The sequence below is a fragment of the Cibotium barometz genome, chromosome 60, assembly GCF_041138505.1.
Source record: "Cibotium barometz isolate CiBa-2024 chromosome 60, ASM4113850v1, whole genome shotgun sequence".
Classification (NCBI taxonomy): Eukaryota; Viridiplantae; Streptophyta; class Polypodiopsida; order Cyatheales; family Cibotiaceae; genus Cibotium; species Cibotium barometz.
Window position 1 is genome coordinate 27,212,433 of NC_141105.1, and position 24,038 is coordinate 27,236,470.

At 41.4% G+C, this 24,038-nt stretch overlaps 1 protein-coding gene across 1 annotated transcript; it reads right to left on the bottom strand.

The window, feature by feature from the left end:
• Positions 1-15,238: 15,238 nt before the first annotated feature.
• Positions 15,239-21,202, bottom strand: LUT2 (Lycopene beta/epsilon cyclase protein). Its single transcript, XM_086794410.1, has 11 exons — positions 20,355-21,202; positions 17,529-17,700; positions 17,301-17,436; positions 17,067-17,177; positions 16,851-16,953; positions 16,526-16,666; positions 16,320-16,427; positions 16,117-16,213; positions 15,894-16,025; positions 15,681-15,813; positions 15,239-15,583 (listed from the first exon to the last, which is right to left on the bottom strand). Exons 1-11 carry the CDS (start codon positions 20,772-20,774, stop codon positions 15,418-15,420), a joined length of 1,719 nt encoding a protein of 572 aa, XP_086650536.1. The 5' UTR covers positions 20,775-21,202; the 3' UTR covers positions 15,239-15,417.
• Positions 21,203-24,038: the final 2,836 nt, after the last annotated feature.

Consider the following 24,038-nt stretch of genomic DNA (forward strand, 5'->3'; position numbering starts at 1 on the left):
CTTATGCAAAGAATCTAACATGCAAAGAGCTATCACACAAGCCTCAACTACACATCATTTCATGCACAAGCTTCATCACATGCACTCTATAACTCACAAATCAAAACATCATTAAGAAATCTAGGTTAGCAAGTGTGTAGACCAAAACCTCATATCATTGAAAATGTAAAGAATAGAGAGTACAAGATTGAAGCAAGAATGGAGATGGAGAGTCTTGGGAGAGCACATGAGAAGGAGCTATGGAGCAAGCACTCTCTATGAGCCTCTCAACCAAATGACCAAAGAGTCCTCTAGCTCTCAAATGGGCCACCTTTTATACAAAAACTCTAGAGCTCCCAAAAGTTCCCATGTGGGATTATTGTCAAGCCCTCTCCCACATTCACCTACAACTTGGAACTCTTTTCAAGAGCCCTAAGTGTCTTTTTTGTTGCATCCTTGTATTGATCTTCATTTGTCATGCAACACTCCCCCCTTCCTATTTTGCGCACGTCCTCGAGCGCGGTAGTAGCAAGAGCTGCAACAAAAAAACAATGGATACAAGTAAAGTCTTTTATTGAAAAAAAGAAAAGAAAAAAAAAGAAAAACCAGCAATGATAATTTCACACGTGAGCATACAAGTGCAAGGCTGATTAAAGTTTTAATGAGTACTAAAATAGGTGAGTAAAGACTAGTCAAAATGAGACTTAAGTGGTAGATAATGCTATGCAAAGGCAAGTGTGCTTTGTACACCGCCGGTTATGACCGCAGTCTCAATGTCCTACAAGTATGTAAGTTATTCCTAAGTGGCAAACCTACTCCTAAATATGAGCAAAGGTGATTGGAACTCTCTTTTTATTTATTTATTTTTCTTTTCTGTTCTTTTTTTTTTTGATGTGTGTGTAGAAGGTGATAAAGATTAAGGTTCCATCCCAAAGAGACCCAAGCAATGGCCAAGAGACCTCCGCCAAGAGAATCTAAAGACCGCTAAGTATCTCAAGGGCGACAGACCCTTTTTCTTTCTTTTTTGACCTAAGGAGTACCCCATGAAGATGAGGGCATCGGTCTCGAGGGCCCATAGTGTACCCCAGAGTCCTACCAACATCTATCAAGGCGATAGATTCCTCAAAGGTCTTTTTCTGAGGCTTTTAGACATCAGTATTCACCCCATAGAAACCAAGGCATCGGCCCCAAGGTGCTAAGACAACCCCAGGTCCTACCAAGCATTTCACTTGGCGGTAGACACTTCATGTCTCAATTCACTTTGTATATATATATATATATATATATATATATATATATTAGGGTATATTTTCATAAATTTTTATTACTCCTAGCACCTAGCCCATATCTAAGAGGTAGCTACCACTAGGGATAACTAATATACCTTGAAAGCATAAGAACTTGGCATGTTCCAATGGTATATATCCTACACTGTCTTTAGATAGAAATATCTTTTACTAAGTCTTCTAAGAGTCTAGAATTCACTCACCATATTTTAACAACTAATCAAAAACTTAAACCAGCCAACATTGTGTGAACATGCAAACCATATATTCGAAAGATAAGAGCACATAAAGAAATAAAGATTAAGATTTGAATACACCTGTTGTAGTGCCCTGTTGATGTTGTTCGTTTGCATTGATGCATTGCTGATTTTGTGCAGATTGCTCCTCCTTGATCTTTGTAGGCGTAGCATGTCTCCCCCCTTCCTAATTTGTGTGCACGGTAGGTGGACTATTGGGGCGTGTTTGATGCTCTTGTTTTAGCGAAGATCTCTGCAAAATTTTTATTAACAAACAAGAAAAGAAAAGAAAAGAAAAGAAAAGAATAAAATTTGCCATTGGTGCCAAACACCGAATATAGCCGAGGGGAAAAACCCAATGGGAGAAAAGTGCCCTGGCTTGTCGATCTTATTGTGGAGTCGTTGAACTTACCCTTGCGCTGGTGGTGGATCCGTGTCCTCGTCTGCTGGAAAGATGGTATCAATTTCCTCAGGATGCAGAGACAACCCCTCACAAAAACCGGCCTCTGGAGAAGGTGGTAGAGGAAGGAGTGCTTCCTCACTAAAATATCATTGGTTCTATGGGAAGGTTAATCAGACAGTTTTGATTTTGGAACTGCACAATATAGGTACTCATATTGATCCAATATTGACATGTTGAGGCTTGGGGAAGGAGGGCTTGCAAGATCGGTGGTTGCAAGTCATTTAAGCTTGTATCCCTCCATTGTTGTGCTTGAACCTCCTCAGGTAATCTACGTTGATTTGGTCCTCTCTCTGGTATTCTCACATTAAGAAGATTATGGCGTTGGGGTGTAATTCCCACAATTTGCTTCATTAAGCCCGTGCCATATCGTCTAAAGTAAGAGCGGCATATCCAACAAATATGTGAAGCTTCTTCTAATACGAGCCGTGCACACTCTTGACAATGTGGAAATGGGTGATACTGTTGATAGAATAACGTGACAAAGTGATGCCCACAGCAATTTTCACCTAAGGGAGCATAGAAGTACCTAGAATGTGTTTGAAACGGAGGAGCACTATAACCCTCGCGATGATCAGGTCGAGTACTATCAGGGTCAATGCATGGTGGACATGTATCTCGCCAAATATCCATCAGGAGTTATCTTATCCACCGCCTCTCCGGATTCTGCGCTGGATTCTTTGCTGGCGCACACAGTCCCGTTTTCAATGCTGCCAGCGCTCCACGCTCGCATTCAATGCAGCCGCACCCACTCGCCTTCTTCTTCTCTTGCCGGCGCTCTGCTACTTGCCTCCTTCCACTGCGGCGCTCGATGCAGACGTGAGCTCTTTGCAGTCCGCCTACAGCAACACCCTGCTCTCCACGCCTTGCTGTCCACGCAATGCTTCGACTCTACTGACGTGGTCAGCTGCCCTCCACAGCGCTTCTTGCTTTCAGCCACCTTCACTTTCTGCCGGCGCTCTTACACTCAGTGCTGCCGACTTCTTCCTCTCCAACTGCCGACCTCTTCACAGCTCAACGTCACACAGCCAGTCGTCGCCGTTGTTGCTTCTGTTCAACGGCCGGCCTGCTGCTGCTGTTTTTTTTTTAAAAAATATATTTTCTTTTTAATATATTTTTTGACTTAGCCGGCTTCTGCCGCCTCCACACACTTCTTCCAGCCAGCCGACTCCAACTTCTGCTGTGCTTCAATCGTGGCCGCCTTCGCACTGCTTCTACACGCCGTCTTACAGCCAGCCGACTCCAACTCTGCTGCGCTTCAATCGTGGCCGCCTTCACACTGCTTCTACACGCCATCTTACAGCCAGCCGACTCCAACTCTGCTGCGCTTCAATCGTGGCCGCCTTCACACTGCTTCTACATGCCGTCTTACAGCTGCATGTAATATATATATATATATATATATATATATATATATATATATATATATATATATATATATATCTATTTTTCTTTGATATGCTTGATAGAAACGCCTCCCCACACAATAACAAAACAACAAAACAATAAAAGAAAGGCCGCCTCCAACACTTCCTATCTACCACTCGCCAACCCCGTCAAAGATGCAAAAACAGAAAGTGCATAAATCTGATTAATGGCGGGATTTCTCTACCGCATTGGGGTTTTAATTAATTTTGTTTTTTTTTTACTTCTAATCAAAAAACCGAAAACACACAAGGCGCCCTTGAGATCACACACTCAATGCCCTTGCAAACTCTACTCTAATCTACCCTAATCCACGATTTTGCAATCAATGGAGCACTTAGTAAGAAGTAATGGTTAACACCCTTCACTAACTTAGGTGTGCGTTCCCCGGCAGCGGCGCCATTGTTTGGGACATCATAGCATAGCGGAGGCTACACTCCAACCCACACACTTTGTCAATCCGTGAATGCAACCCGGTTAGCACATAGAGGCTATCCCGAATGGGAGAAGATGAGTTAACCACACACTAATGACTTCTAGTCCTACTCAATCCTTCTTCAACACTCAAGCAATCAATCTAACATAATCAAAGCATCAAGATTAGGCTACACTTAAGCATAAAAATGCAACTTATGCAAAGAATCTAACATGCAAAGAGCTATCACACAAGCCTCAACTACACATCATTTCATGCACAAGCTTCATCACATGCACTCTATAACTCACAAATCAAAACATCATTAAGAAATCTAGATTAGCAAGTGTGTAGACCAAAACCTCATATCATTGAAAATGTAAAGAATAGAGAGTACAAGATTGAAGCAAGAATGGAGATGGAGAGCCTTGGGAGAGCACATGAGAAGAAGCTATGGAGCAAGCTCTCTCTATGAGCCTCTCAACCAAATGACCAAAGAGTCCTCTAGCTCTCAAATGGGCCACCTTTTATACAAAAACTCTAGAACTCCCAAAAGTTCCCATGTGGGATTATTGTCAAGCCCTCTCCCACATTCACCTACAACTTGGAACTCTTTTCAAGAGCCCTAAGTGTCTTTTTTGTTGCATCCTTGTATTGATCTTCATTCGTCATGCAACAACCTCGGCCATCCTTCCCAACCCCACTTTTTCCAACTTGTACTGTACATCAGTATCCTCAAAAATCTTGAGACATTCTAGGCTATGATATTAGAAGAGTAGGTTCCCTTACTCTATCTAGACGTCCTGCTGGATCACCATCCCATCCAGGTCCTTGGCATAAGGGCCGAGATAGGTCATTTTGATTCCTCGATGCCCCCTCTTCTTGCCTTCTGGTGACTCTAGTGTAGGATTCAACTTTGTCAGGCATGCATTCTAAAGAGATTCTATCATGAGATTGATTTTGGCATCCATTGGACTCTAAGCAAGGTGCTTGCATGACTTAATCAATCAAGATCATGAGCAAGAGATTGTGAACCCCTACCTGATCAATTGAAAGGTGTAGAAATGGCGGTGCAACTGAGCTCGATCCACAATAAGAATGCAAAGGGTGACTCAAAGATGGAAGCGAATGCTAGAAAAAGGAAGGAAAAATGCTTTTATTCCCCTGCCGCCCCGTCGGCGTGGCGGTGGCACATTGAGATTGGTTGGTCATAGCTGGCCGTCTCACGGCATGAAAAATAAACCCTAGCTCTTCACGTCATGAAATGGTTTGCAGCGTTTCACGGCATGAAAAGCTGCTAGGCTTAGGTTTTCATCGTTGAAGCGCTTTCCCTTATTCATGCAATTGGTGATACCCTAAACGATCCTATATGTGCATTCAGTTTAAGCCCAAAAAATATGCATGCAGAGGAATAGATACTAAGCTCGTGAAATGTATGAACCTATTTCATGGTGTGAAAAGGTTTAGACATTTCACGGCATGAAACCTTGTACCCATTGAAAATTGAAGTTGTTTCCTTGGTATCAGGAAATCGTCCTTTGTCACCTTCCCTTGACTTATTATTTCTAGGGGAACTACGTTGGAACCTTGGAGCTTGTTGGTATTTGTTGTTGTAGACACCTTAGTTTGGAATGATAACTCCTTAGTTTGCCCTCCATCCCATGGAGGAGAACATCTACTGAGTCTTCGTGAACCTGTTATTCTTCTTATGCATGTGGGTCCACTTTTGTTTTACCTTTGTCTAGAACTTGGTTTCACTTGATCTCCCTGGTGGGTGACGTCGATACTATAGTTGTTGCACTCTCTTGTTTATTTGGGTTAATTGTTTTCTTCCTCCAGGCTGATCTTGGTGCTACCTTGACACATGATATAGTTGGGTCCTGATTTTTCTTGTGACCTTATCTCTTCTTTTCTTTTTGAGGTAAACCCTTCACTTAATTATTTTCTGTCCTTTGGTAACACACACACACACACACACACACACACACACACACAAGATAAGACAAGAACTCTCATAACATAAAGGGGGATCGTGTCTTTGCATTATGAGAAATTGCCTTATATATAACTGGCCCTTATTCAGACTTGGGCACCCAAAACTTACTAACTAAAGCCTTGGCTAGCCAGTATCTCATAATGTACAATATTTATAATGTCGTTACATAACACTTATTAATGTCCTCAATGGGAGGAGCGTCTTTGTTAATCCAAAATGGAATTAACATCTCTGTAAGCTTCTTTTATTACATCTACTTAACTTCTTTCAGTAGTATGTCAACATACTCCTCTTAGAGAGTTTTTTATTAGAAACAAGGTTGCGAGAGAAAGCACGTGCACACACACACACACACATAGTGGAGAAGCTCAAGGGAGTACACACAATGAGATGATAGATAGATAATGAATGTGTGTTGTCCAAAATGATTAGTATACCCCAAGATAAGTGTATACTAGCACGGGAAAAAAACCTCCCAAAGATGATAAATATACCCTAAGATGGGTGTATACTAGGACGGGGGAAAAAAACCTCTTATACAACTGGTCCTAGTGTGTTCACACACATCACTACCAAATATGGCTATAAATCCCCCCTAGGAGTGATGATGTGAACAAGGGGTGAGCTGGCACTAAAAGTACAGAGATGTGCCATGCTCTTTGGACTATGAGAGGGAGCCCAAACTAATCCCCAAAAGGAAGTAAGTTCAAACTCCTCTCATGAGAGAGCCTTTGTGAATAAATATGCCATGTTGTCCTGTGTTAGCACACTGAAGCCAAGCTCATTTCCCATGCAGAGTATCTATGATCCCTGACATAATGGTAATGCATCTCAATGTGCTTTGTGTGACCAAAAAAATTTAGATTCCTCACAATTGCCATATATGCTCTGACTATCTAATAAAGATGGCAGTGGGGCTAAGGACTTACCAATACCCAGATCGGTAAAAATAAGGTATCTGAGCTAAACACACTCAACTGTAGCTATAAACACTACCCTACACTCAGGCCACAGTGGGTTTCTTCTTGCTAAGCCATGATATACATGAATCACCAAGGTGAAAGAAAAAACCACGTGTGGACACTCGTGTGTCGTAACATCTAGCACAATTTGAGTCTATAAATGCATGCAGAGTTGTGATTTACTCCACTTGGGATAAAACAACCTAAAGTTCTTGGTGCCCTTTAGGTAACTGAACACCCATTTGATAGATTTCCTACGAAGACCCCATATTGAATGTTAAGTCTAGTGTTACACATAAGAAGATAAGGCATCCAATAGCTTCTTGATACAAGCCAACATCAAAAGAGTCACCTACATCTTCAAGACTAAGTCGCAAAACAAGTTCCATAGGTGTAGCAATAGGTTTGCAATCTCTGAAATTGAACCTCTTCAACAATGCCTCTATGTATTGTGTCTACAGCATAACAGTGCCATCATTACGCTGCCCCGCCGAAACTCAATGCCCAAATAATAGTGCAACGGGCCAAGATCTAACATTTCAAAAGACCTCTATAAAATCTAAAATATGATCATCATCATCAGGCCTATGCACAACGTATCATCAATGTATAGCACGATGACCAAAAATTCATCTTTAGTCCTCTTAATGTAGAGGGCACTATGTAGGACTGTTAAAAAAACCTTGTGCAACCAAGTATATATGTATCTTCTCATACCATGCTTTGGGAGCTTGCTTAAGACTATAAAAAGCTTTTTCAACCTTGATACTTTCGATTCCTAACCTTTTTGAACAAAACCACGAGGTTAGATACATAGACCTCCTCATGCAAATCTCTTGAAATCAACTAAATAGCAATGTCTCAGACATAGCTCATCTTTAACGCCATAAGGTAAATCAGGAAACTCCAGTATCATTTTTCATTAAAGCATCATATTCAGATTGCATAGCACTCTTCCATTGTTCTGATTCCTTTGCTTCATCAAAAGAGATAAGTTCCTCTTCATTACATAAACTAGCAAATAAGAGCATGACATGCATCAACATGAGATGTGTGATGAGAACCTCCACGTATTCTGCTTAGGCAAATAAGTGGCCAATTCGCTATCATGTAGTGTTTGTACCACCAGCCATTCTGGCATACTTTTTGACTCCTTAATTCCCTTCTTTCCTTGTACATCATCCACATTTACCTTAGCTGATCAGAGGACTGAAAAACATGCTTATTTTTAACCTGTGTGTGGGCTGATTTTCAGTATTCCTTTGAGTACCCAAGTTCTTTACATCAATGTGTCCTGCATTGACAGTGTCAAATATGTCCTATGAACATACGTTTTGCTATTTTTTACATGAAAGCAAGATTTGAATTGCATCTTCCACAGATACATCTCTCACAAGAATGAGACAAGAATCTGCTTGTGGTAACAGGATGATATCAGCCATGTATGCATGAAACTCCTTAGACATATACTCCCTCCCTCTCGATCAGTATCCGTAAGGTGTCAATCTCATATGCACAAACATTTTCAGCCATGTATGCATGAAACTCCTTAGACATATACTCCCTCCCTCTCGATCAATATCCGTAAGGTGTCAATCTCATATGCACAAACATTTTCAACCATAGCAACAAAGTCCTTAAATCACATAAAAACGTTTGATTTTTGTTTCAATGGATATACCCATATATGTTTGGAATAATCATCAATGAATGTGACAAAGTAGAGGTAGCCCTCAATAGACAGTGTCCTCGTAGGACTAGACCACATACATCACTGTGTATAAGCTATAATTTTTGGACAGATCTTGTTGAACCATCTTTGGGAAATGATGCTCGTTGCAATAGACAGTATATAAGCTGTAATTTTTGGATAGATCTTGTTGAACCATCTTTGGGAAATGATGCCTGCTACATTTTTCCAAGAATATAGCCCTCACAGACATGTTTGATAGGGACTTCAAGATGTGGCAGCTCAGTCACCATGTTATGCTTATGCAAACGCAACAAACTACCAAAGTTCAAGTGACCAAAGGGTGCATGCCACAGTTTAGCATCACCCATTTCCTTTGTAGCAAAAACTATACATACAACAAACTACCAAAGTTCAAGTGACCAAAGGGTACATGCCACAGTTTAGCATCACCCATTTCCTTTGTAGCAAAAACTATACATACAACATGCTTTTGTCTTTCATATGCATGTAGCCTGTAAAGGTCATGAGACAAAGTACCCAAAGCAACAATTGTATTGCCATCAGCGATCATGAACTATACATATGTCATCCACAACTGAACCACTAAGCCAGCCTTAGTTATGGCAGAGATAGATAACAAGTTCTTCTTAATCTGTGGTACATATAATACATCCAAAAGCGTGATTGTTCCACCATTTATAGTAGTGATATCAAATTTTTCAACTCCTTTTACATGATATGAGGAGTTGTTTGCACATGTAATAGTATTTCCTTGTGGAGTAGATTCAAGTGATGAGAACAAACTATGATGACAAGTAATGTGCTTACTAGCACCACTGTCAAAATACCAAACGTGTACATATGTAACAACCATGCATACATCCTTATGTGAAGGGCCAAAATTGTATTGCACAATGAAAATCGAATCATCAGATGCATAGTTTGCAGATTCATTGTTTTCTACATTAGATGCTAGCGCATCAACCATTTTCTTTTTCTCCTTCTCCATCCGCCTCCTGCACTCATTAATGTAGTGACTAGGTTTCCTGCAATAGTTACATTTGTCTTTTTTCTTTAGCTTGTCGCCTTCCTTGTTTGCAGGCTTGCTGGATGACTTTAATTTCGGCTTGTAACTACCCTAAGGAAAGGATTTACCTTTGGCTCTTTGATTGGCAACAAAAGCCTAATCTCATGTATGCATGACAGATCTATTTTGCCAGGATTTCTCTTCTTGCAAGAGCACAGAAACCAACTCCTCAAACGTCAAGGCATTTTGGTTGCCTTTCATCATGAGTCTGATAGTAGAAGCAAAACTTTGATATGAGTCCGACCAATGAACTATCAAAATTAGGCTCCACTGAACTGTCAAAATATACTTCATCAACACCAACTGCTCCTTAAAATCCTTGATTTTTGTAAGCAAATTGTCCATGGTGTCTCCCTCATTCATAATCTTTGACTCTAATTTTTTTTGTAGATAAGCAACACATGCGTCATTACGTACCTGATATAATGACACAAGTCCATCCCAAGCATGTTTAGCAGCAGTCCTGCATGATCGAATGTGAGGAATGATACTCCTCTTGCAGCAGTCCTGCATGATCGAATGTGAGGAATGATACTCCTCTTGACTAACAAAGCAAGCAGCACATGTGCCTGCACATCTCTTCCATCTCACTTTGTTTGTTCTTGCATAGGAGGTATGCTATCATGTGGTAACATACCATGTGAAACTAAGTTCGTGTCTGTAAATGTACCTTTTGTAGCTTTTTTATCAGAGAAACCAGGGCGTTTCTCAATACCAGCCACACTATAACATAACCCTTTGTCTACTAATACATGTTGCATCATAGAGGACCATAACGAGTAGTTGATCCTATCGAGCTTACCCTTAGCGGATAACATCCGAAATACATCACTATCTGCCATTTTTGATAATACACCCAAGTAAGTAATCATGTAACCTGCAAGTGCTAAGTAATCCTTTGATGCACCCATGGTGGCTAATAAGGCCACTAACAATTAAGATCCGCAAGGTGTATGAGTAGAAAATTTACTCATAAGATGTAGAGATTGTTGTCGCTAAGTGTAGTTCGTAGATAAGATCCAGTGTGGTGAGTGTATAATGATGCTTTCACATGTATCTACACACCCATTTGTAGTAGATTTGACAATACTACTCTAGAATCTGATGAAGAACAATGCAAATATGGTCCTCACAGATATCTGCAGAAATTCAAAACCATGCGAGCGGTCCCCAAAATGCACTCGAAATGAAAATTTGACTGCAAAACCTAAGTACAGTAGTGTACTGCACACTTCAAGGTTCTCTTTCTTCTCCCAGAAGAGCTCCTTGATACGATTCAATAAGATAGGCAACTCGGGGTGAAGGGTAGGTAGCAACAAGGGCAAGGAGCATATGCTCTGATACCAAATGTTGGAAACAAGGTTGCAGGAATGCACACACACACACACATTGGCGAAGCTCAAGGGAGCACACACTAAGATGATAGATAGATAATGAATGTGTGCTATTATACAAAGATGATAAGTATACCCCAAGATGGGTGTATACTAGAACGGGGTAAAAAACCTCCTAATGATAGAAAAAGTGCCCTGACTGGTCCTAGTGTGTTCACACACATCACTACCAAGTATGGCTACCATTTCATGCATCAGACTTCACCATCCAACTGAAAATCCTTCTACATTGGCCATTCAAGCATTTCCAGATCCATTGTGACTCCCCCGACACTTTTGGCGATCCTACCACAGTTTGCCACTACCAGTAGAGGAGTATCCAAGGTACTAAAGTAGAATTTAAAGCAGAGTGTCAGTAGTGAGGCTAATGATTCCAGAAGAATCTTGGCGAACAAAGAAGAAGCACTAGAGGAGATCAAGCATAGAAACCTTTACAAAAAATAGAATCAAGAAGAGGCTCAAGTATAAGAGGTAGAGAAAAAACAGGAAGAGTACTTGGGATTTTGAGACCTATTCCAAGAAGCAAAACCTGAGCATAAAATCAAAATGGCAAACAACTTCAGTTATAAACATTTTCAATATAAGGTAAGAAGACAAAGGATCCAGATGTCCATGTCAAAAAGTTTAACCAAGCATAGAAGGTCTACAGAGTTCGAGATCCGAGGCTAGAGGAACTAAAAAGAGACTAGCTTGCAACCACCTCGGCTAATAATGGGCCGGGATACTTTTTCGCTCCTTATGAGGTTTTTGTGTACACACTCTTATGAGTGTGTATAAGTAACCTTATCATGTCACTTCACTTGTACTTCACTCATTCTCATCAATCTACTTTCAGTGTTGTGCTTATGTCTATCTCTTCTTGCTTGTTACATATGTGTGTAAGTTGCTGCCTTTGTCTCTACTCCAATAATTGGTATCAAAGAAAGTTCTCTTGGCCCCCACTTCCTTATCATCACCTCCTCAATCTACTCTTCTGATTACCTCAAATTGAGCTATCCTCTTAGATAGAGAAGGCATACCATATAGTGCATTTCCATATGCTTTTGGTAGGCATGTTTCGGGGCTTGTTTGCATGGTGTGAGGTTTCCACATCTTGAGGAAGTGTCAATTCAAACTATCTTTGTTTAATTATAGATTACTACACTGCAACAACATACATTTGGTGTACAGATCGAGTCATCTTCTCCATTATCACCGACATTGCATCTCTGAGCTCATCATCAATAGCTTCGATAGCATCGTCATTATTGTCATCGACTTTTACATCCCTATTAGTAACATTTCTACCCTACCATTTTCCATACAGTTTGCAAGTTTCTTCATCATCGCTGATCTACTCGCAATTATCTTGGTTGGCATTGATAGTACTTATAGGTAGATAGGATATTTACATTTTGCTAGTCAAAGATTTGTTATTTGCAAGCTGAAGTGGCACATAGTGATGTATTTGAGATGCTTTCAGTTGAGGATAAATGGGACCAACTATCCATTATGGTCCCATATAATACATAATTCATGTATTGGACAAAGGCCTTTAAAATGTTGTTATTGCTCTAGCACAAGATAATATAGGTACTTCAGATGGTAATACTAGTTTAGATATAGTTGTGGCAGTGTCTCCACACCTCCCACAATGCAACGGACATGTGAGATGGCAGGGATTCCACACAAAGGCACATGCATTAGTGGCACTTCCAGTGAAAAGGAGCACAATTTCTCATATTCGCCCATGTAAAACTACCAAGCAAGCTATGCTTTTCTAGGTACATAATGGTACTTCTTATGTAAGCAATTAGAGTCTGAGTATATAAATGACAAACACTCAATGGATGAGTTTTTCACAAGGATCAAAGATCTCAAAGAGTAGCTTGCATGTATTGATGAGGCCTATCCAGCAATTCGTTGGTGTCTAATAGCTTTATTCATACTAGGGTTTTGCATCCACACTTCTTCGGTTCATGAATGAAGGATAATCATAATGCTCTTACGTTTGATGAGTTGGTTGCTATGCGCTTGCGAGAAAAATCAAACTCTTACAAGAAGAGCAATCCTAGCAAAACTAAACTAGTATACATGTGGGAGAGTAAGCATTCATTGCCAATCAAAAAGGTAAAGATAAAGTGTTTTCTAAAGGCACCTACAAGACAGGCAAAATCAGACTAGTATTCTGGAAAGGATGTCGTGAAGGAGAAGTGACAAGCCTAAGAAGAAAGAAGAAAAAGAAGAAGAAGAAAGAGTCAAGCATGATTGGTGTTGATGCATCAACATCACCAAGCGCTAAAAAGAAGGGAGTCAACGAACCAAGAGTCAAGCATGGTTGTGGCTGACAAGTGCTAAAAGGAGTCTAGTGATTATCCCACCATTTGTAGTAGTGAGCATAAACTTACCAACTACTTTCACTAGATATGAGGAGTTGTTTGCACATGTGATCATGTCTCCTTGAGGAGTAGACTCAAGGGAGGAAGCTATGAGCACAACCTTACCAACTACTTTTATTTTGTGCATAGTTTTTAGCACTGAGCTAAAAACTATGCACAAAATAAAAGTAGTTGGTAAGGTTGTGCTCATAGCTTCCTCCCTTGAGTCTACTCCTCAAGGAGACATGATCACATGTGCAAACAACTCCTCATATCTAGTGAAAGTAGTTGGTAAGTTTATGCTCACTACTACAAATGGTGGTAAGTTTATGCTCACTACTACAAATGTTTGCACATGATCACATGTGCAAACAACTCCTCATATCTAGTGAAAGTAGTTGGTAAGTTTATGCTCACTACTACAAATGGTGGGATAATCACTACTCTCTCAGAAGTCTTGTTTATTCGAGGCATTAAAATAAACTTGTTATCAAAAATTTGTTAATGGCAGGTGTACAACTTATGTGACTAGAGTGATGAAAACATCACCATGGTATCCGATACTCTAAGCCATGGGCTTTATAGGTTAGACAAGTATGAGAGATTGGCATATAATGCTTGTTCAATCTACCATACATGTGCTATGAGTGGTGTGGAGCTATGGCATGCCCACTTTGGTCACAAGTGCTATGAGTGACGTGGAGCTATGACATGAGTACTTTGGTCACCTTGAATTTGTAAGATTATGAAAGATAAGCATGAGATCAATTCATGATTATCGAGAGAAAGAAAGCAAGAATGACATCGCTAAATTTCTTGCATTATCAAATGAGAAGAGTACATGGCATAAGCAATGATGTCAAAGACCACCAAATCAAATACTATCCACCTCCTACATCTTCTCCATGGCCTTTTTATAGGAGTTTGAGGTTACGAATGGCATAAGCAATGATATCAAAGACCACCAAATCAAATAATATCCACCTCCTACATCTTCTCCACGTTTTTATGCTTAGTGGTTACTTTTCGACCTTATAGATGCATGTGTATACATGTACGAACCATGTTTTTAGACCTTGGCTTTGAACCATAAAATATGTGAGACATTTTAGGCTAAGGTAGAGACAAGAGAAGGCTTATATTTCAACAACCCCCTTAAGCTGACCTTAGACAATGACAAAGTTGCCAAAGACTACACCCAACAACTAGGCTTTGACACGACAAGAGGATATACACACATGGTACGATCACAATTCTTTAACAAGATCCAACGAGTCTTTGATCTTCAAGGCCACCTTGGGCACACCTCGTCCTTTGGCAATGTTGGCATGCCAAGAAAGATGAAATTCATACATGCTGAAGTATTCTTTAACAAGATCCAATGAGTCTTTGATCTTCAAGGCCACCTTGGGCACACCTCATCCTTTGGCAATGTTGGCATGCCAAGAAAGATGAAATTCATACATGCAGAAATTAAAGATGTTAACATTTTTTTAAAATTCCAAATGCAAAGTGGAGGAACAAGAAGTCATAGGGAAGGAGTTTTATAAGTAACTTATATCCCTAAATTTTTGTTTGTAGAGGAGGTTGGAGTGAATTTGAATTTGGAAGTCTCAAAAGATGTGCTTTGCACAGGTCTACCCAGTGATAATAAATAGTAGAAAGAGAGCTTCTTCTCAAAGAAAGTGTAAGCGTGCAAAAAGTGAGAAAGAATTAGAGAAATTGATTTGTATTACAAAAAGATAAAAGGGCACTTCAATGTCCTTAGCCAAGGACTCCGACTCGCATGGGCCTTATCCAAAGATGTACTCTAGAACCACGTATCCCAAGGTCTATTCTATAATCATTAGGGGATTGGCTCACGAGTCACGAGGATGATTCAAATCATCCACTATATCCCGGATTAATTTATCTTAAGATTCTCACGTAGGTTATACGTAACAATTAATTAATAGCAACTGAGTCCAACTCTTTATCCTCATTGCCTGTCACATGTCAAGAGCAAATACATGCGCCTCCACCATATAAAATATCAAGCGTTTAAGATTTGGCATTACATGAAATAGCAAAAATATATAAGGCTTTACAACATCATTTGACTCGGGGTTCCCTTATTTTCCATGTAAATCATAGGCCAGTATACATGCGAATTAGGTTAGATCCACTAGGGTCAACCATTAAATGCCTAACCAACCGGTATCGCATGTCATTTGGAGCGACGATGAACATCACTATGGCAAACCAGATCAGCTCAGCTGACGAGAGATTTGCAGCAAGAAAACCTTTCCACAGCCTGATTTTCACAAACACCGCAATAGGGATTAGTTTCACAACCACCATATCTGCAAACAAATTGGTGAACTTACTGAAAAGGAATTGATCTAACCAACCATTCAGGCAGTTGGAAAAAGGTGCTGAAGAACATTCTTGTGCCAACTACATCCAACTGTAGAATCAACTCCAGCCCAAACATAAAGAATGCCCGTTGACGCTTCCGTTCTTTGGGCCATAGAGCACCCCATGCTGCAGCCCAAAAAAGCAATCGACTAAGGAGACACGCAGCCAGTGTAGCATCAAACGCTAAACTAAAAGGGTGGTCTTACCTTGCAAAGCTGCAGCTTTTGCAGAGATTTCTGGTACGCTAACTAAATGCTTGCTGGATCCTGCTCTCAGAGCAGAGGCTATGGCAGCAGCATATGATGGCGCCTCTGACAACGACCGGACAACAGAGTAACCTGAAGGGTGGTGGCAACCGGATGTACAGCTTCAGGGCTACTTTCTAGGCATTACACAGCATATTACAGGAGATCTGAGGTTGAGCTTTACCTGTGGCAGGATGGACCATGCTAGCGGCTGCACCAAAGCCTAGATGCTGCTGTGTGGTGTCTGGTATTGAAACACCAACTGGAATATATGACCACTCCTATTACCCGAGGGACCCAAAGAGGCAGGCACAATAACTTCTTCAGACCTCCATAAAAACGTTAAAATTATGATGCATAACCAACCATCTCTCAATGGAGACCTACCTCCTCCAAAACTTTTGTAATTTTAATGTTCATCTTCCCAAGCCTTGTATATAGCCTCTCCTTCAATATTTCGAAGGACAGCAAAGGCCTTGCAGCCAAACATGTCTCCTGCAAAAGAAATTGCCTAAGCACACTAGGAAGTACACCTTACAGAAACTTTGGTCTTAACAGAAAACCCTGGTGCCCGAAAAAGGTAGCTTTCTCACCTCAAAAAACACCTGAGTTGACGACATTGGCATCACATACAGAAATGAAGGTGGCCCCTCTGCACTACCACCTGAATTCAGATCATAGTCTCTGTAGTCCATAAAAACCATTGTCTTGGGGTCATAAGGACAGCATTCAACCTGTAGCATAAAAGGGGCAATTTGAGCAAAGAAACTAAGATGATGAAGCTACTTGCACAGTCTGGTATTCAGATGCATTCTCATATCTTTAGCTTTAGTGTGATGAACAAAGGCCACATGGGTGATATTAAGGGACTTGAGAGAGAGAGAGAGAGAGAGAGAGAGAGAGAGAGAGAGAGCTTACATTCACTTCTATGCCATAAGCAGTCTGTACACAAATTTCAGGGCCCCCCCTCTCGTAATGCAGGAATCTCCCTGAAGCTGCACCCGATGCTGCAGTAACAAGCCTGGCGAGAGAAAAAAATTGTGTATGCTGTGAATGCATACAAACTTGTCCATAAAGACACGGCTTTACAGCTCAAAAAACACAAACATATCGAGAGAAACAGATGAGGCACACCTGCAAGAGAGGAGCATGCCATTCTCACATGACACGACACTACCCCTTTCATTTTCCTCCACTATTCTCTCCACCTTGGATTCCAGATATTTTACACCTGCTTTAGCACACCTGCAAGTCACAAAAAAGTAATGCAACAGTTCTACCACAATAACAATGCCTTGTAGGAAGCATCCCATTCACCAAAGCTATCAAGGACAAGTTAAAACAACCCAAGAAAAAAGCAATGCTCACCTTCTCAATAACTCTTCACGCAATAGATGCCGGCTAACACGACCATATGCACGCCCCATATTTATGGGTTTACCTGAGTCCAGATACACAGCAGTTTCTTTCCAGACATGCTCTATGCAATTCTCAAGTCCAAGAGCTGTAAAATCAGGTAGTTGAAAACCGGCGTTAGATTCTTCCTCGGAGTGCTCCGAGGACAAGGGGATTAAAGAATACATGATTGAGAACCACCTGTGAACTCATCTTCCCACACACCATAATTGTTTGTAAAAGGCAGATCAGGACCAATAATTCCAACAGTTAGACCCTGTTTAGCTGCCTCCGCAGCCAATGATAGTCCTGCTGGCCCACAACCAATCACTATAAGGTCCACAGTAGCTTCACCTTCCAGTATTGGCTCCAACTGTGGCCATGCAAGTATGGTAGCTGTTAGCATGTCAAATGTGGTACATCTGGCCTTTCATGTCAATAGACTCAAAAAGAAAGTTGGGAGCATAGTGTAGCCTAATATGTTTACTCTTTCCTCTATTGTACCTCTAGAACCACAGTCAACTTAACTACGGGAAACATGGACTTTGGAATAAAATCATTCCAAAGATACTAAGTAAGTGGTAAGGAGGATAACACTTGGGGAAAGCATTGGATCATCCTTTCGACCCGAAATTTCCAGACTTCCCTCTCTAGACTCTTTCACATTAAGGGGGGGGGGAGGGCGGGGGGGCGGGGAATTTTATGTCCCCTAAAGACAGCCTGGGCCAGCTTTATCGATGAGGTAAGGTTAACCAAGGGTCGGCCCTAATTTATAATTGAGGGCAAGTTATAATAATAATGACTCTAAGACCCTGCTTAAATCATGCACTTTTGCTTTACGAGGATACTATCCAGGTACAATGTTAATACAAATGATAAAATGAAACAGAAGATAAAACACAAACACAAGACCCATAAATAACTAAGAACTAAGCAGATTACCGATGAATAAAATTACAAGGGAAATGTTTGTACATCTGATGCAAAATTATCCCCAAAATTCAACCAATCTTTGAGTACCCTTAGTTGGCGAAAAGTGCAGAATTTGAGAAAGGCTGGTTGCCCCTGTTGTCTTCTTCTTCCAATTGCAAGCAGCTCAAATGCTGAAGATGAGGCCCAACTGATTGATTGACTGATCGAAAAAGAGGCTGGGAGCTCTATTTGTAGACAAACGCTTGCAAACCCTTTTGATTGGGGGCTCATCAGCTTGCCTGCAAGTCGTGGCTGGTCGATTAGCTCTAAAGCCCCAATAAAACATTGTAATTAAGGCTTTCCCTTCACACGTGGGCTGTATACAGTTGCCAAATCTGCTGCCCGTAGCTGCACGTACTGCTGCCCACCTTGCTGATTGCTCCGCTACATGTGCCTACGGGCTGCATGCGCCTACGGGCTGTTGTGGGCCTTGTGCCTACAGGTGCCTCACATGTGAGGTCTTTCCCTACCAGCACCCTGATTGCTCCGCTGCATGTGCCTACGGGCTGTTGTGGGCCTCGTGCCTACAGGTGCCTCACATGTGAGGTCTTTCCCTACCAGCACCCTGAGTTGGGTCACGGGTGGGGGTTGCGTAATATAGGACACGTAGCTCTTACCTAGGAGATGCTATGCTCTTGGTGCCTCACCCCGGGGAGGGCCGCGCCGGGGCGGGGGGGTGTTCAGGAGGGGACCTATAGTTACACTTGTGATTCAAATAATAATTCTAGCTTACCTTGTGTGCATGCAAACATTTTGAAAGGGCAGTTCACATATCCAGTCACTGCACATTAAATTTTCCTGCCATTTTTTGTCAATAGCTTGCAGATTCAAATGAAAGCCACGATCCCTTGAAGTGCTCCTTGTTTTCCAGAATGTAGTTTTGTTTGCCATTAAATTTTAGTGCCATTTTTTGTCAATAGCTCAGAGTTTCAAGTGAAAGCCACAATCCCTTGAAGTGCTCCTTGTTTTCCAGAATGTAGCTCTGTTTGCCCTAAACTCCAATACAGGTATCCGAAAGCTTGCTATTTGGGAAGCCTTGCATGATATCACAGCATCCAGAAACACAGCCCAAAGTACAAAAGAAAACACCACTTTTGTCCCCAATTATCATATTGGAGAATTTGCAAAAACCACTTTGGGGATTTTATTTTCAATCTATTTTTTGGTGTGTCTTAATCATACAAACTCGAAAGTTATCAAGAGAATGTACATTTAAAGCTACTCTTTAAGCTCTAAGCTACTCTTTAAGCTCTTTTCAATGATATGTCACATAAGGGGGTTTTGATAAAAGGTTAAAAAGGTTTACCATGGTACCTTTTTTACCATCTTGCAAAATGAGAATTTGGGATTTTTTCAAATTCTCTAATATGGTGTTCCGAGGCTTCCTACATGGGACTGCTGCATGCATGAATGATGTTTGATGGTTTAGCAAACAAGCACTCGAAATTGAGAAAGGAGGAGATCTTCCACTTTTAGTTACAAGAGCATACAGTTATCTTTGTCCACAAGTTGAATGGAGCAAAGTTCAGGAAGGTTCTTGCAAAAGACAACAACTTTTCCTGATGTCCCACAAGCAACCAAGGCGACGCTGAAGCTGGTTCCAAGGAGGCCTGATGAAAGAAAAGGGAAGAGCCGGCCGGGGGAGGGGGAGGGGGAGGGCGATGTTGAATGCCTTTATGGCGGTGCAACCATGCCTGCTGAATACATGTACGGCTCTACTGGGGCGAAGGGGGAAAGGAGGCGGTGTCCGTCATGCAGGCCATATGACACATTAGACCGAAGGAAAAGACATCTTCAGGTGCAGTCAAAAAATGTAAAATCTCTACAAGAGGATCTACCAGGCCTTATAACAATCTTAATCAAGCAACTACATAGAAGAAAATCTTGGAAGGATTGCAAAGCTACAGGTAGTTCACACGCCATCGAGGCGTCCAAGTCACACTTAATTCCCAGCCTTGATATGCATCTATTATCTCTGATAGCACACAGAGGTTTACAGTTCAAGAAGGTGAATTGCCATAGAAAAGGGAGGATTAGGCTCTCTAATAATCGCACCTGGTCTGCAATGCGCAACTGTCCGAGCTCCTTGACCGCTTGCATTTGCACAAACTTGAGCTCGCTCCCCCCGCCTTTGATGAAGTCCAGCTCGTCTTTGAACTCTTTCCGGACGTCGACGAACGTCTCGGTCGCCGCCGCTTCAATGGCAGAGCTGCGCTGCCTTGTGGAGCCTTTCCTCCGACCGTTTCTCTGAAAATCGGTCTCTCCGTAGCCATACGAGGCGTTTCCATCCCCAGCATAAGCTTTCAGCCTGCGTGATGGCATTCTCTTCGCAGTAAAGAGAGACGTATACCGCTCTTCTTTGATGAGACCCGAGGCTATGGCGAGTCCAGAGCAGCCTTTTCCTTTGATAAGTTTGGAAGAATTGGCTGCACAGGCTTCCATAACGGCTCGCCCAAAGCCAAGCTCCAACTCCATAGCTTGGTATGCCAGAGTAGAAAGCTAGGGTTTGCCTTTGTGTGCAAAGACAAATTCCTTAGCAATACATGAACATGGGGAGAATCACTCAGCAGGGGAGAATACAAGGGGGGTTTTAACGATTGAGATTTTTCTGATGGATCAAGAAGCAATGTGAACCTTGAAGAAAAGATGTGCAGGTGAGAGAAGCTAGGATTAAGGGAGGAGAGAGAGAGTGCGGGGTTTTAGAAGGCGCTGGGCAGGGAAAGCTCGACAGAGAAGGTGGAGAAGAAGATGCAGAGGAGAAGGGGGGAAAAGACAAAGGGAATCTTTAACGCCGAATGAGGGAGAGAGAGGGTTGGAGCATTGGCATCACCAGCAGGAACATGCGAGGCTCGCCATAGCCAAGATGCTCGCGTTCCCGTTTTTGTTTTTGTATGTGGAGCTCCTGTCTCGGCTGCCCGTCCACGTGTATTCTTTCCATTCGTCAGTCCCCTTGGATAAGCCTCCCAAAGTCTCAGTAAGCACCCAAAACGTTTTTTGAATGGTCATTAATTAAATAAACTTTTTTATTTTAAGCTTGTAAATTATAAGGTTCAAAAATAGTATGTTTAAAAATTATAAGGTTCAAAAATAGTATGTTTAAAATTTTAAATAGTATATTTTAATTAAAGTATATTTTCATAAAAAGAAAAGATACCAAACTTAAAAATATACTATAAATACCTAGTTTTTGGTACTTATAAATTGAAGGGGAAAGGGGCGATCTTCGATGCTAGGTAGGTTAGGTAGGAAAGAAGAGGGAAAACTAGCTATGACAACATGAACAGGCTATGGTCTCGTTAACATGCTATAGTGGCTAAACGACGAGCAAGAAGAACCAAAGGTTTTCAAGATATGAGTCTCGCTTTTTGACCAAGAGTAAGAAGATGGTGAGGTCATAATTAAAAATGAGAGCTGAGACGCTAAGTGGGCAGCTGCGGAAGTCTTCCAATACTGGTTGTGCGATCGGCGAGAAGCCTGGCTATGGGAAGCAAAAAGTCAGAGATTTCCAAGAAATAGGTTCACCTTCAGGACTCCGAGAAGACGATGGTGAGCTCTGAATCACAAATGAGAGGCAAGATGATAGGTGTGTGGTTGAAGAAAACTTGCAGAATCGGTTATGGAGCACAAAAATGAGGAGGTTGAGGATTTTCGACGATCTGTGCATCAAAAGTTGGGAAAAGCTTCACTTTTTGCCCTGCGCAGAGGAAACTTAGACGCGAAACGCAACAGAAAATTACAAATTGGAAGAGAGAGAATGTGAGTAATAGTCCATCGAGAAGAGAGAGAGAAATGGCACCCATTTCATTAAATTCTTGTATATCTGTGTATAGAATATCTACACAATTTTTGTGTTTTTTTTGTATGAAATTCATGCATTTCTCCCAACAGGTTTTTCTCTCAAGTCGTGTCGCTTTTTTCCCATGTACTTAATAATTAATTTCATGCAATTTTCCCAATGGATTCATGTGTTTTTAATTTCTTCTTATTTTTCCAACACAATTTTTTGCGCAAAAATCCACGTCATTTTGTAGCACTACTATCCCACATTTAATCAAAGTGTGGGGTGGAGTTGTTTTCTTAAATCAACAACTAATTACTGCAACTTTCTTGATTAAGATTCATAACTCATGCAACTTTCGTAATATGTTGTGATTTCAGTATCTGTGCTACAGTTAATATTGAAATATTTAAATTTACCGTAAACCAAGGTTATCAATAACTTTTCGAATGTTAGTGTGCCTAAAGTTTGATATCATAAATTAAATACGAGCACTCTCAAAAAAAATAATTAATGTGAAAGCGTGAATATGCACCCTCAAAAAATTTCTCAATTTGTTTGTCAAAATGAGATGTACATCAACATCTTGCCACCACTCTCATCATTATGCTAGAGATTGTGTAAAATTAGAATCTTTAGCAATAGTGTATGATGCCCCCACCTTTGTTCCCTTAGTCACCTTTGCACACACATTTCTCCTTTTTTTTGTTTGGGGAAATATATTTAAATTAGTTTGCTATCCATCCACATGTACAACACTCATCCTTTTACACATACCAAAGAAGCAGTTCAAATCCTAACGTGGAAAGACTCAAAACATAGAATTGAGAGTTCAGACTAAGATTTTGGGCGGGTAGGCTCTAAGAACTATATGGCCTTCTGGTTAGCTCTAGGGTTTCAGGGTGCAGGCCTCGGCCGCTGTTGTGCCACCTGTGAACACGTTCGACTTTCAGTGCTGGCGCATGCCGACAAAGATGATTCAATACTCTCCCTATGGAAAGAGTCCGAGTGTCATCTCGAGTTTAGCTTTGGAGCAATCGGTGGGACACTTGGCTGGCCCTGTAGCGAATCTGATTCAGCTTGACCCTCCAACATGCAACAGTGATTTCGCAAAAGCACTTGTCCCAATCACCTCTCCTTTTAACCAGGGAACCCAGAACCCTTTGTCCTTTGAAACAATGGATGCCACTGTCATGTGGAGCTTACAAGATGCAATTGCAGCAGATCTCCGAACCACCAAAACCAACCTTTTTGATGACCCCAAACCCTCGACCCCAAAGAAAGTCTTCATCGCTTTGTTGCCCTCCCCATGGACCGCATATGCCTTAAGTTCAAACATGCAACGAATTGTGGGGCATACCCTTACTTCATAGGACGCATGTTTCGCTCTACAACATTTCAAGGTAAAGCTTAAGTTCAACATCTTTGTCCACTTTGGCACCTTCCCAGATTCTTTACAAATGCAAGCAGGCTGGCCATTTTCACTAAGGACTACTGCCCTCAGCCCAGTCAAGGAACTAACTCTAATGCAAGTGAAGACTCCAAGAAGAGTGTACCCAACCCCCTCAGATGCCTCCCCCGCTCCCGTGGCCCAAACTCTAGGCGTAGAGTCTTCGTGGAAAAGAGAGAGGGAAGTGTTCAAAGACCAGGGGTCTGGAGTGGCAGGTAAGAACATTACATCACACCCTCCACTGTAACCCACCAAAGATACTAATGTCCCCCTATAGGGGCAAAGCAAAGGATCCCTCAAGAAGGAAGCCCATGCTAAGGGGCAAGTTCTCATTGGGTAACAAATATGATGCTTTGGCGGCTCTCGAGCCCATTGAGTTGACTATGTCTCAAGATGTTTAATATGTCTATGCACACATAGGTGAAAATCCTCACCTGGAACATCCATGAGTGAAAAGGTCATGGGTTAATTGCATATAAAAATGAAATCTTGGCAATGTGTTAACTAATAC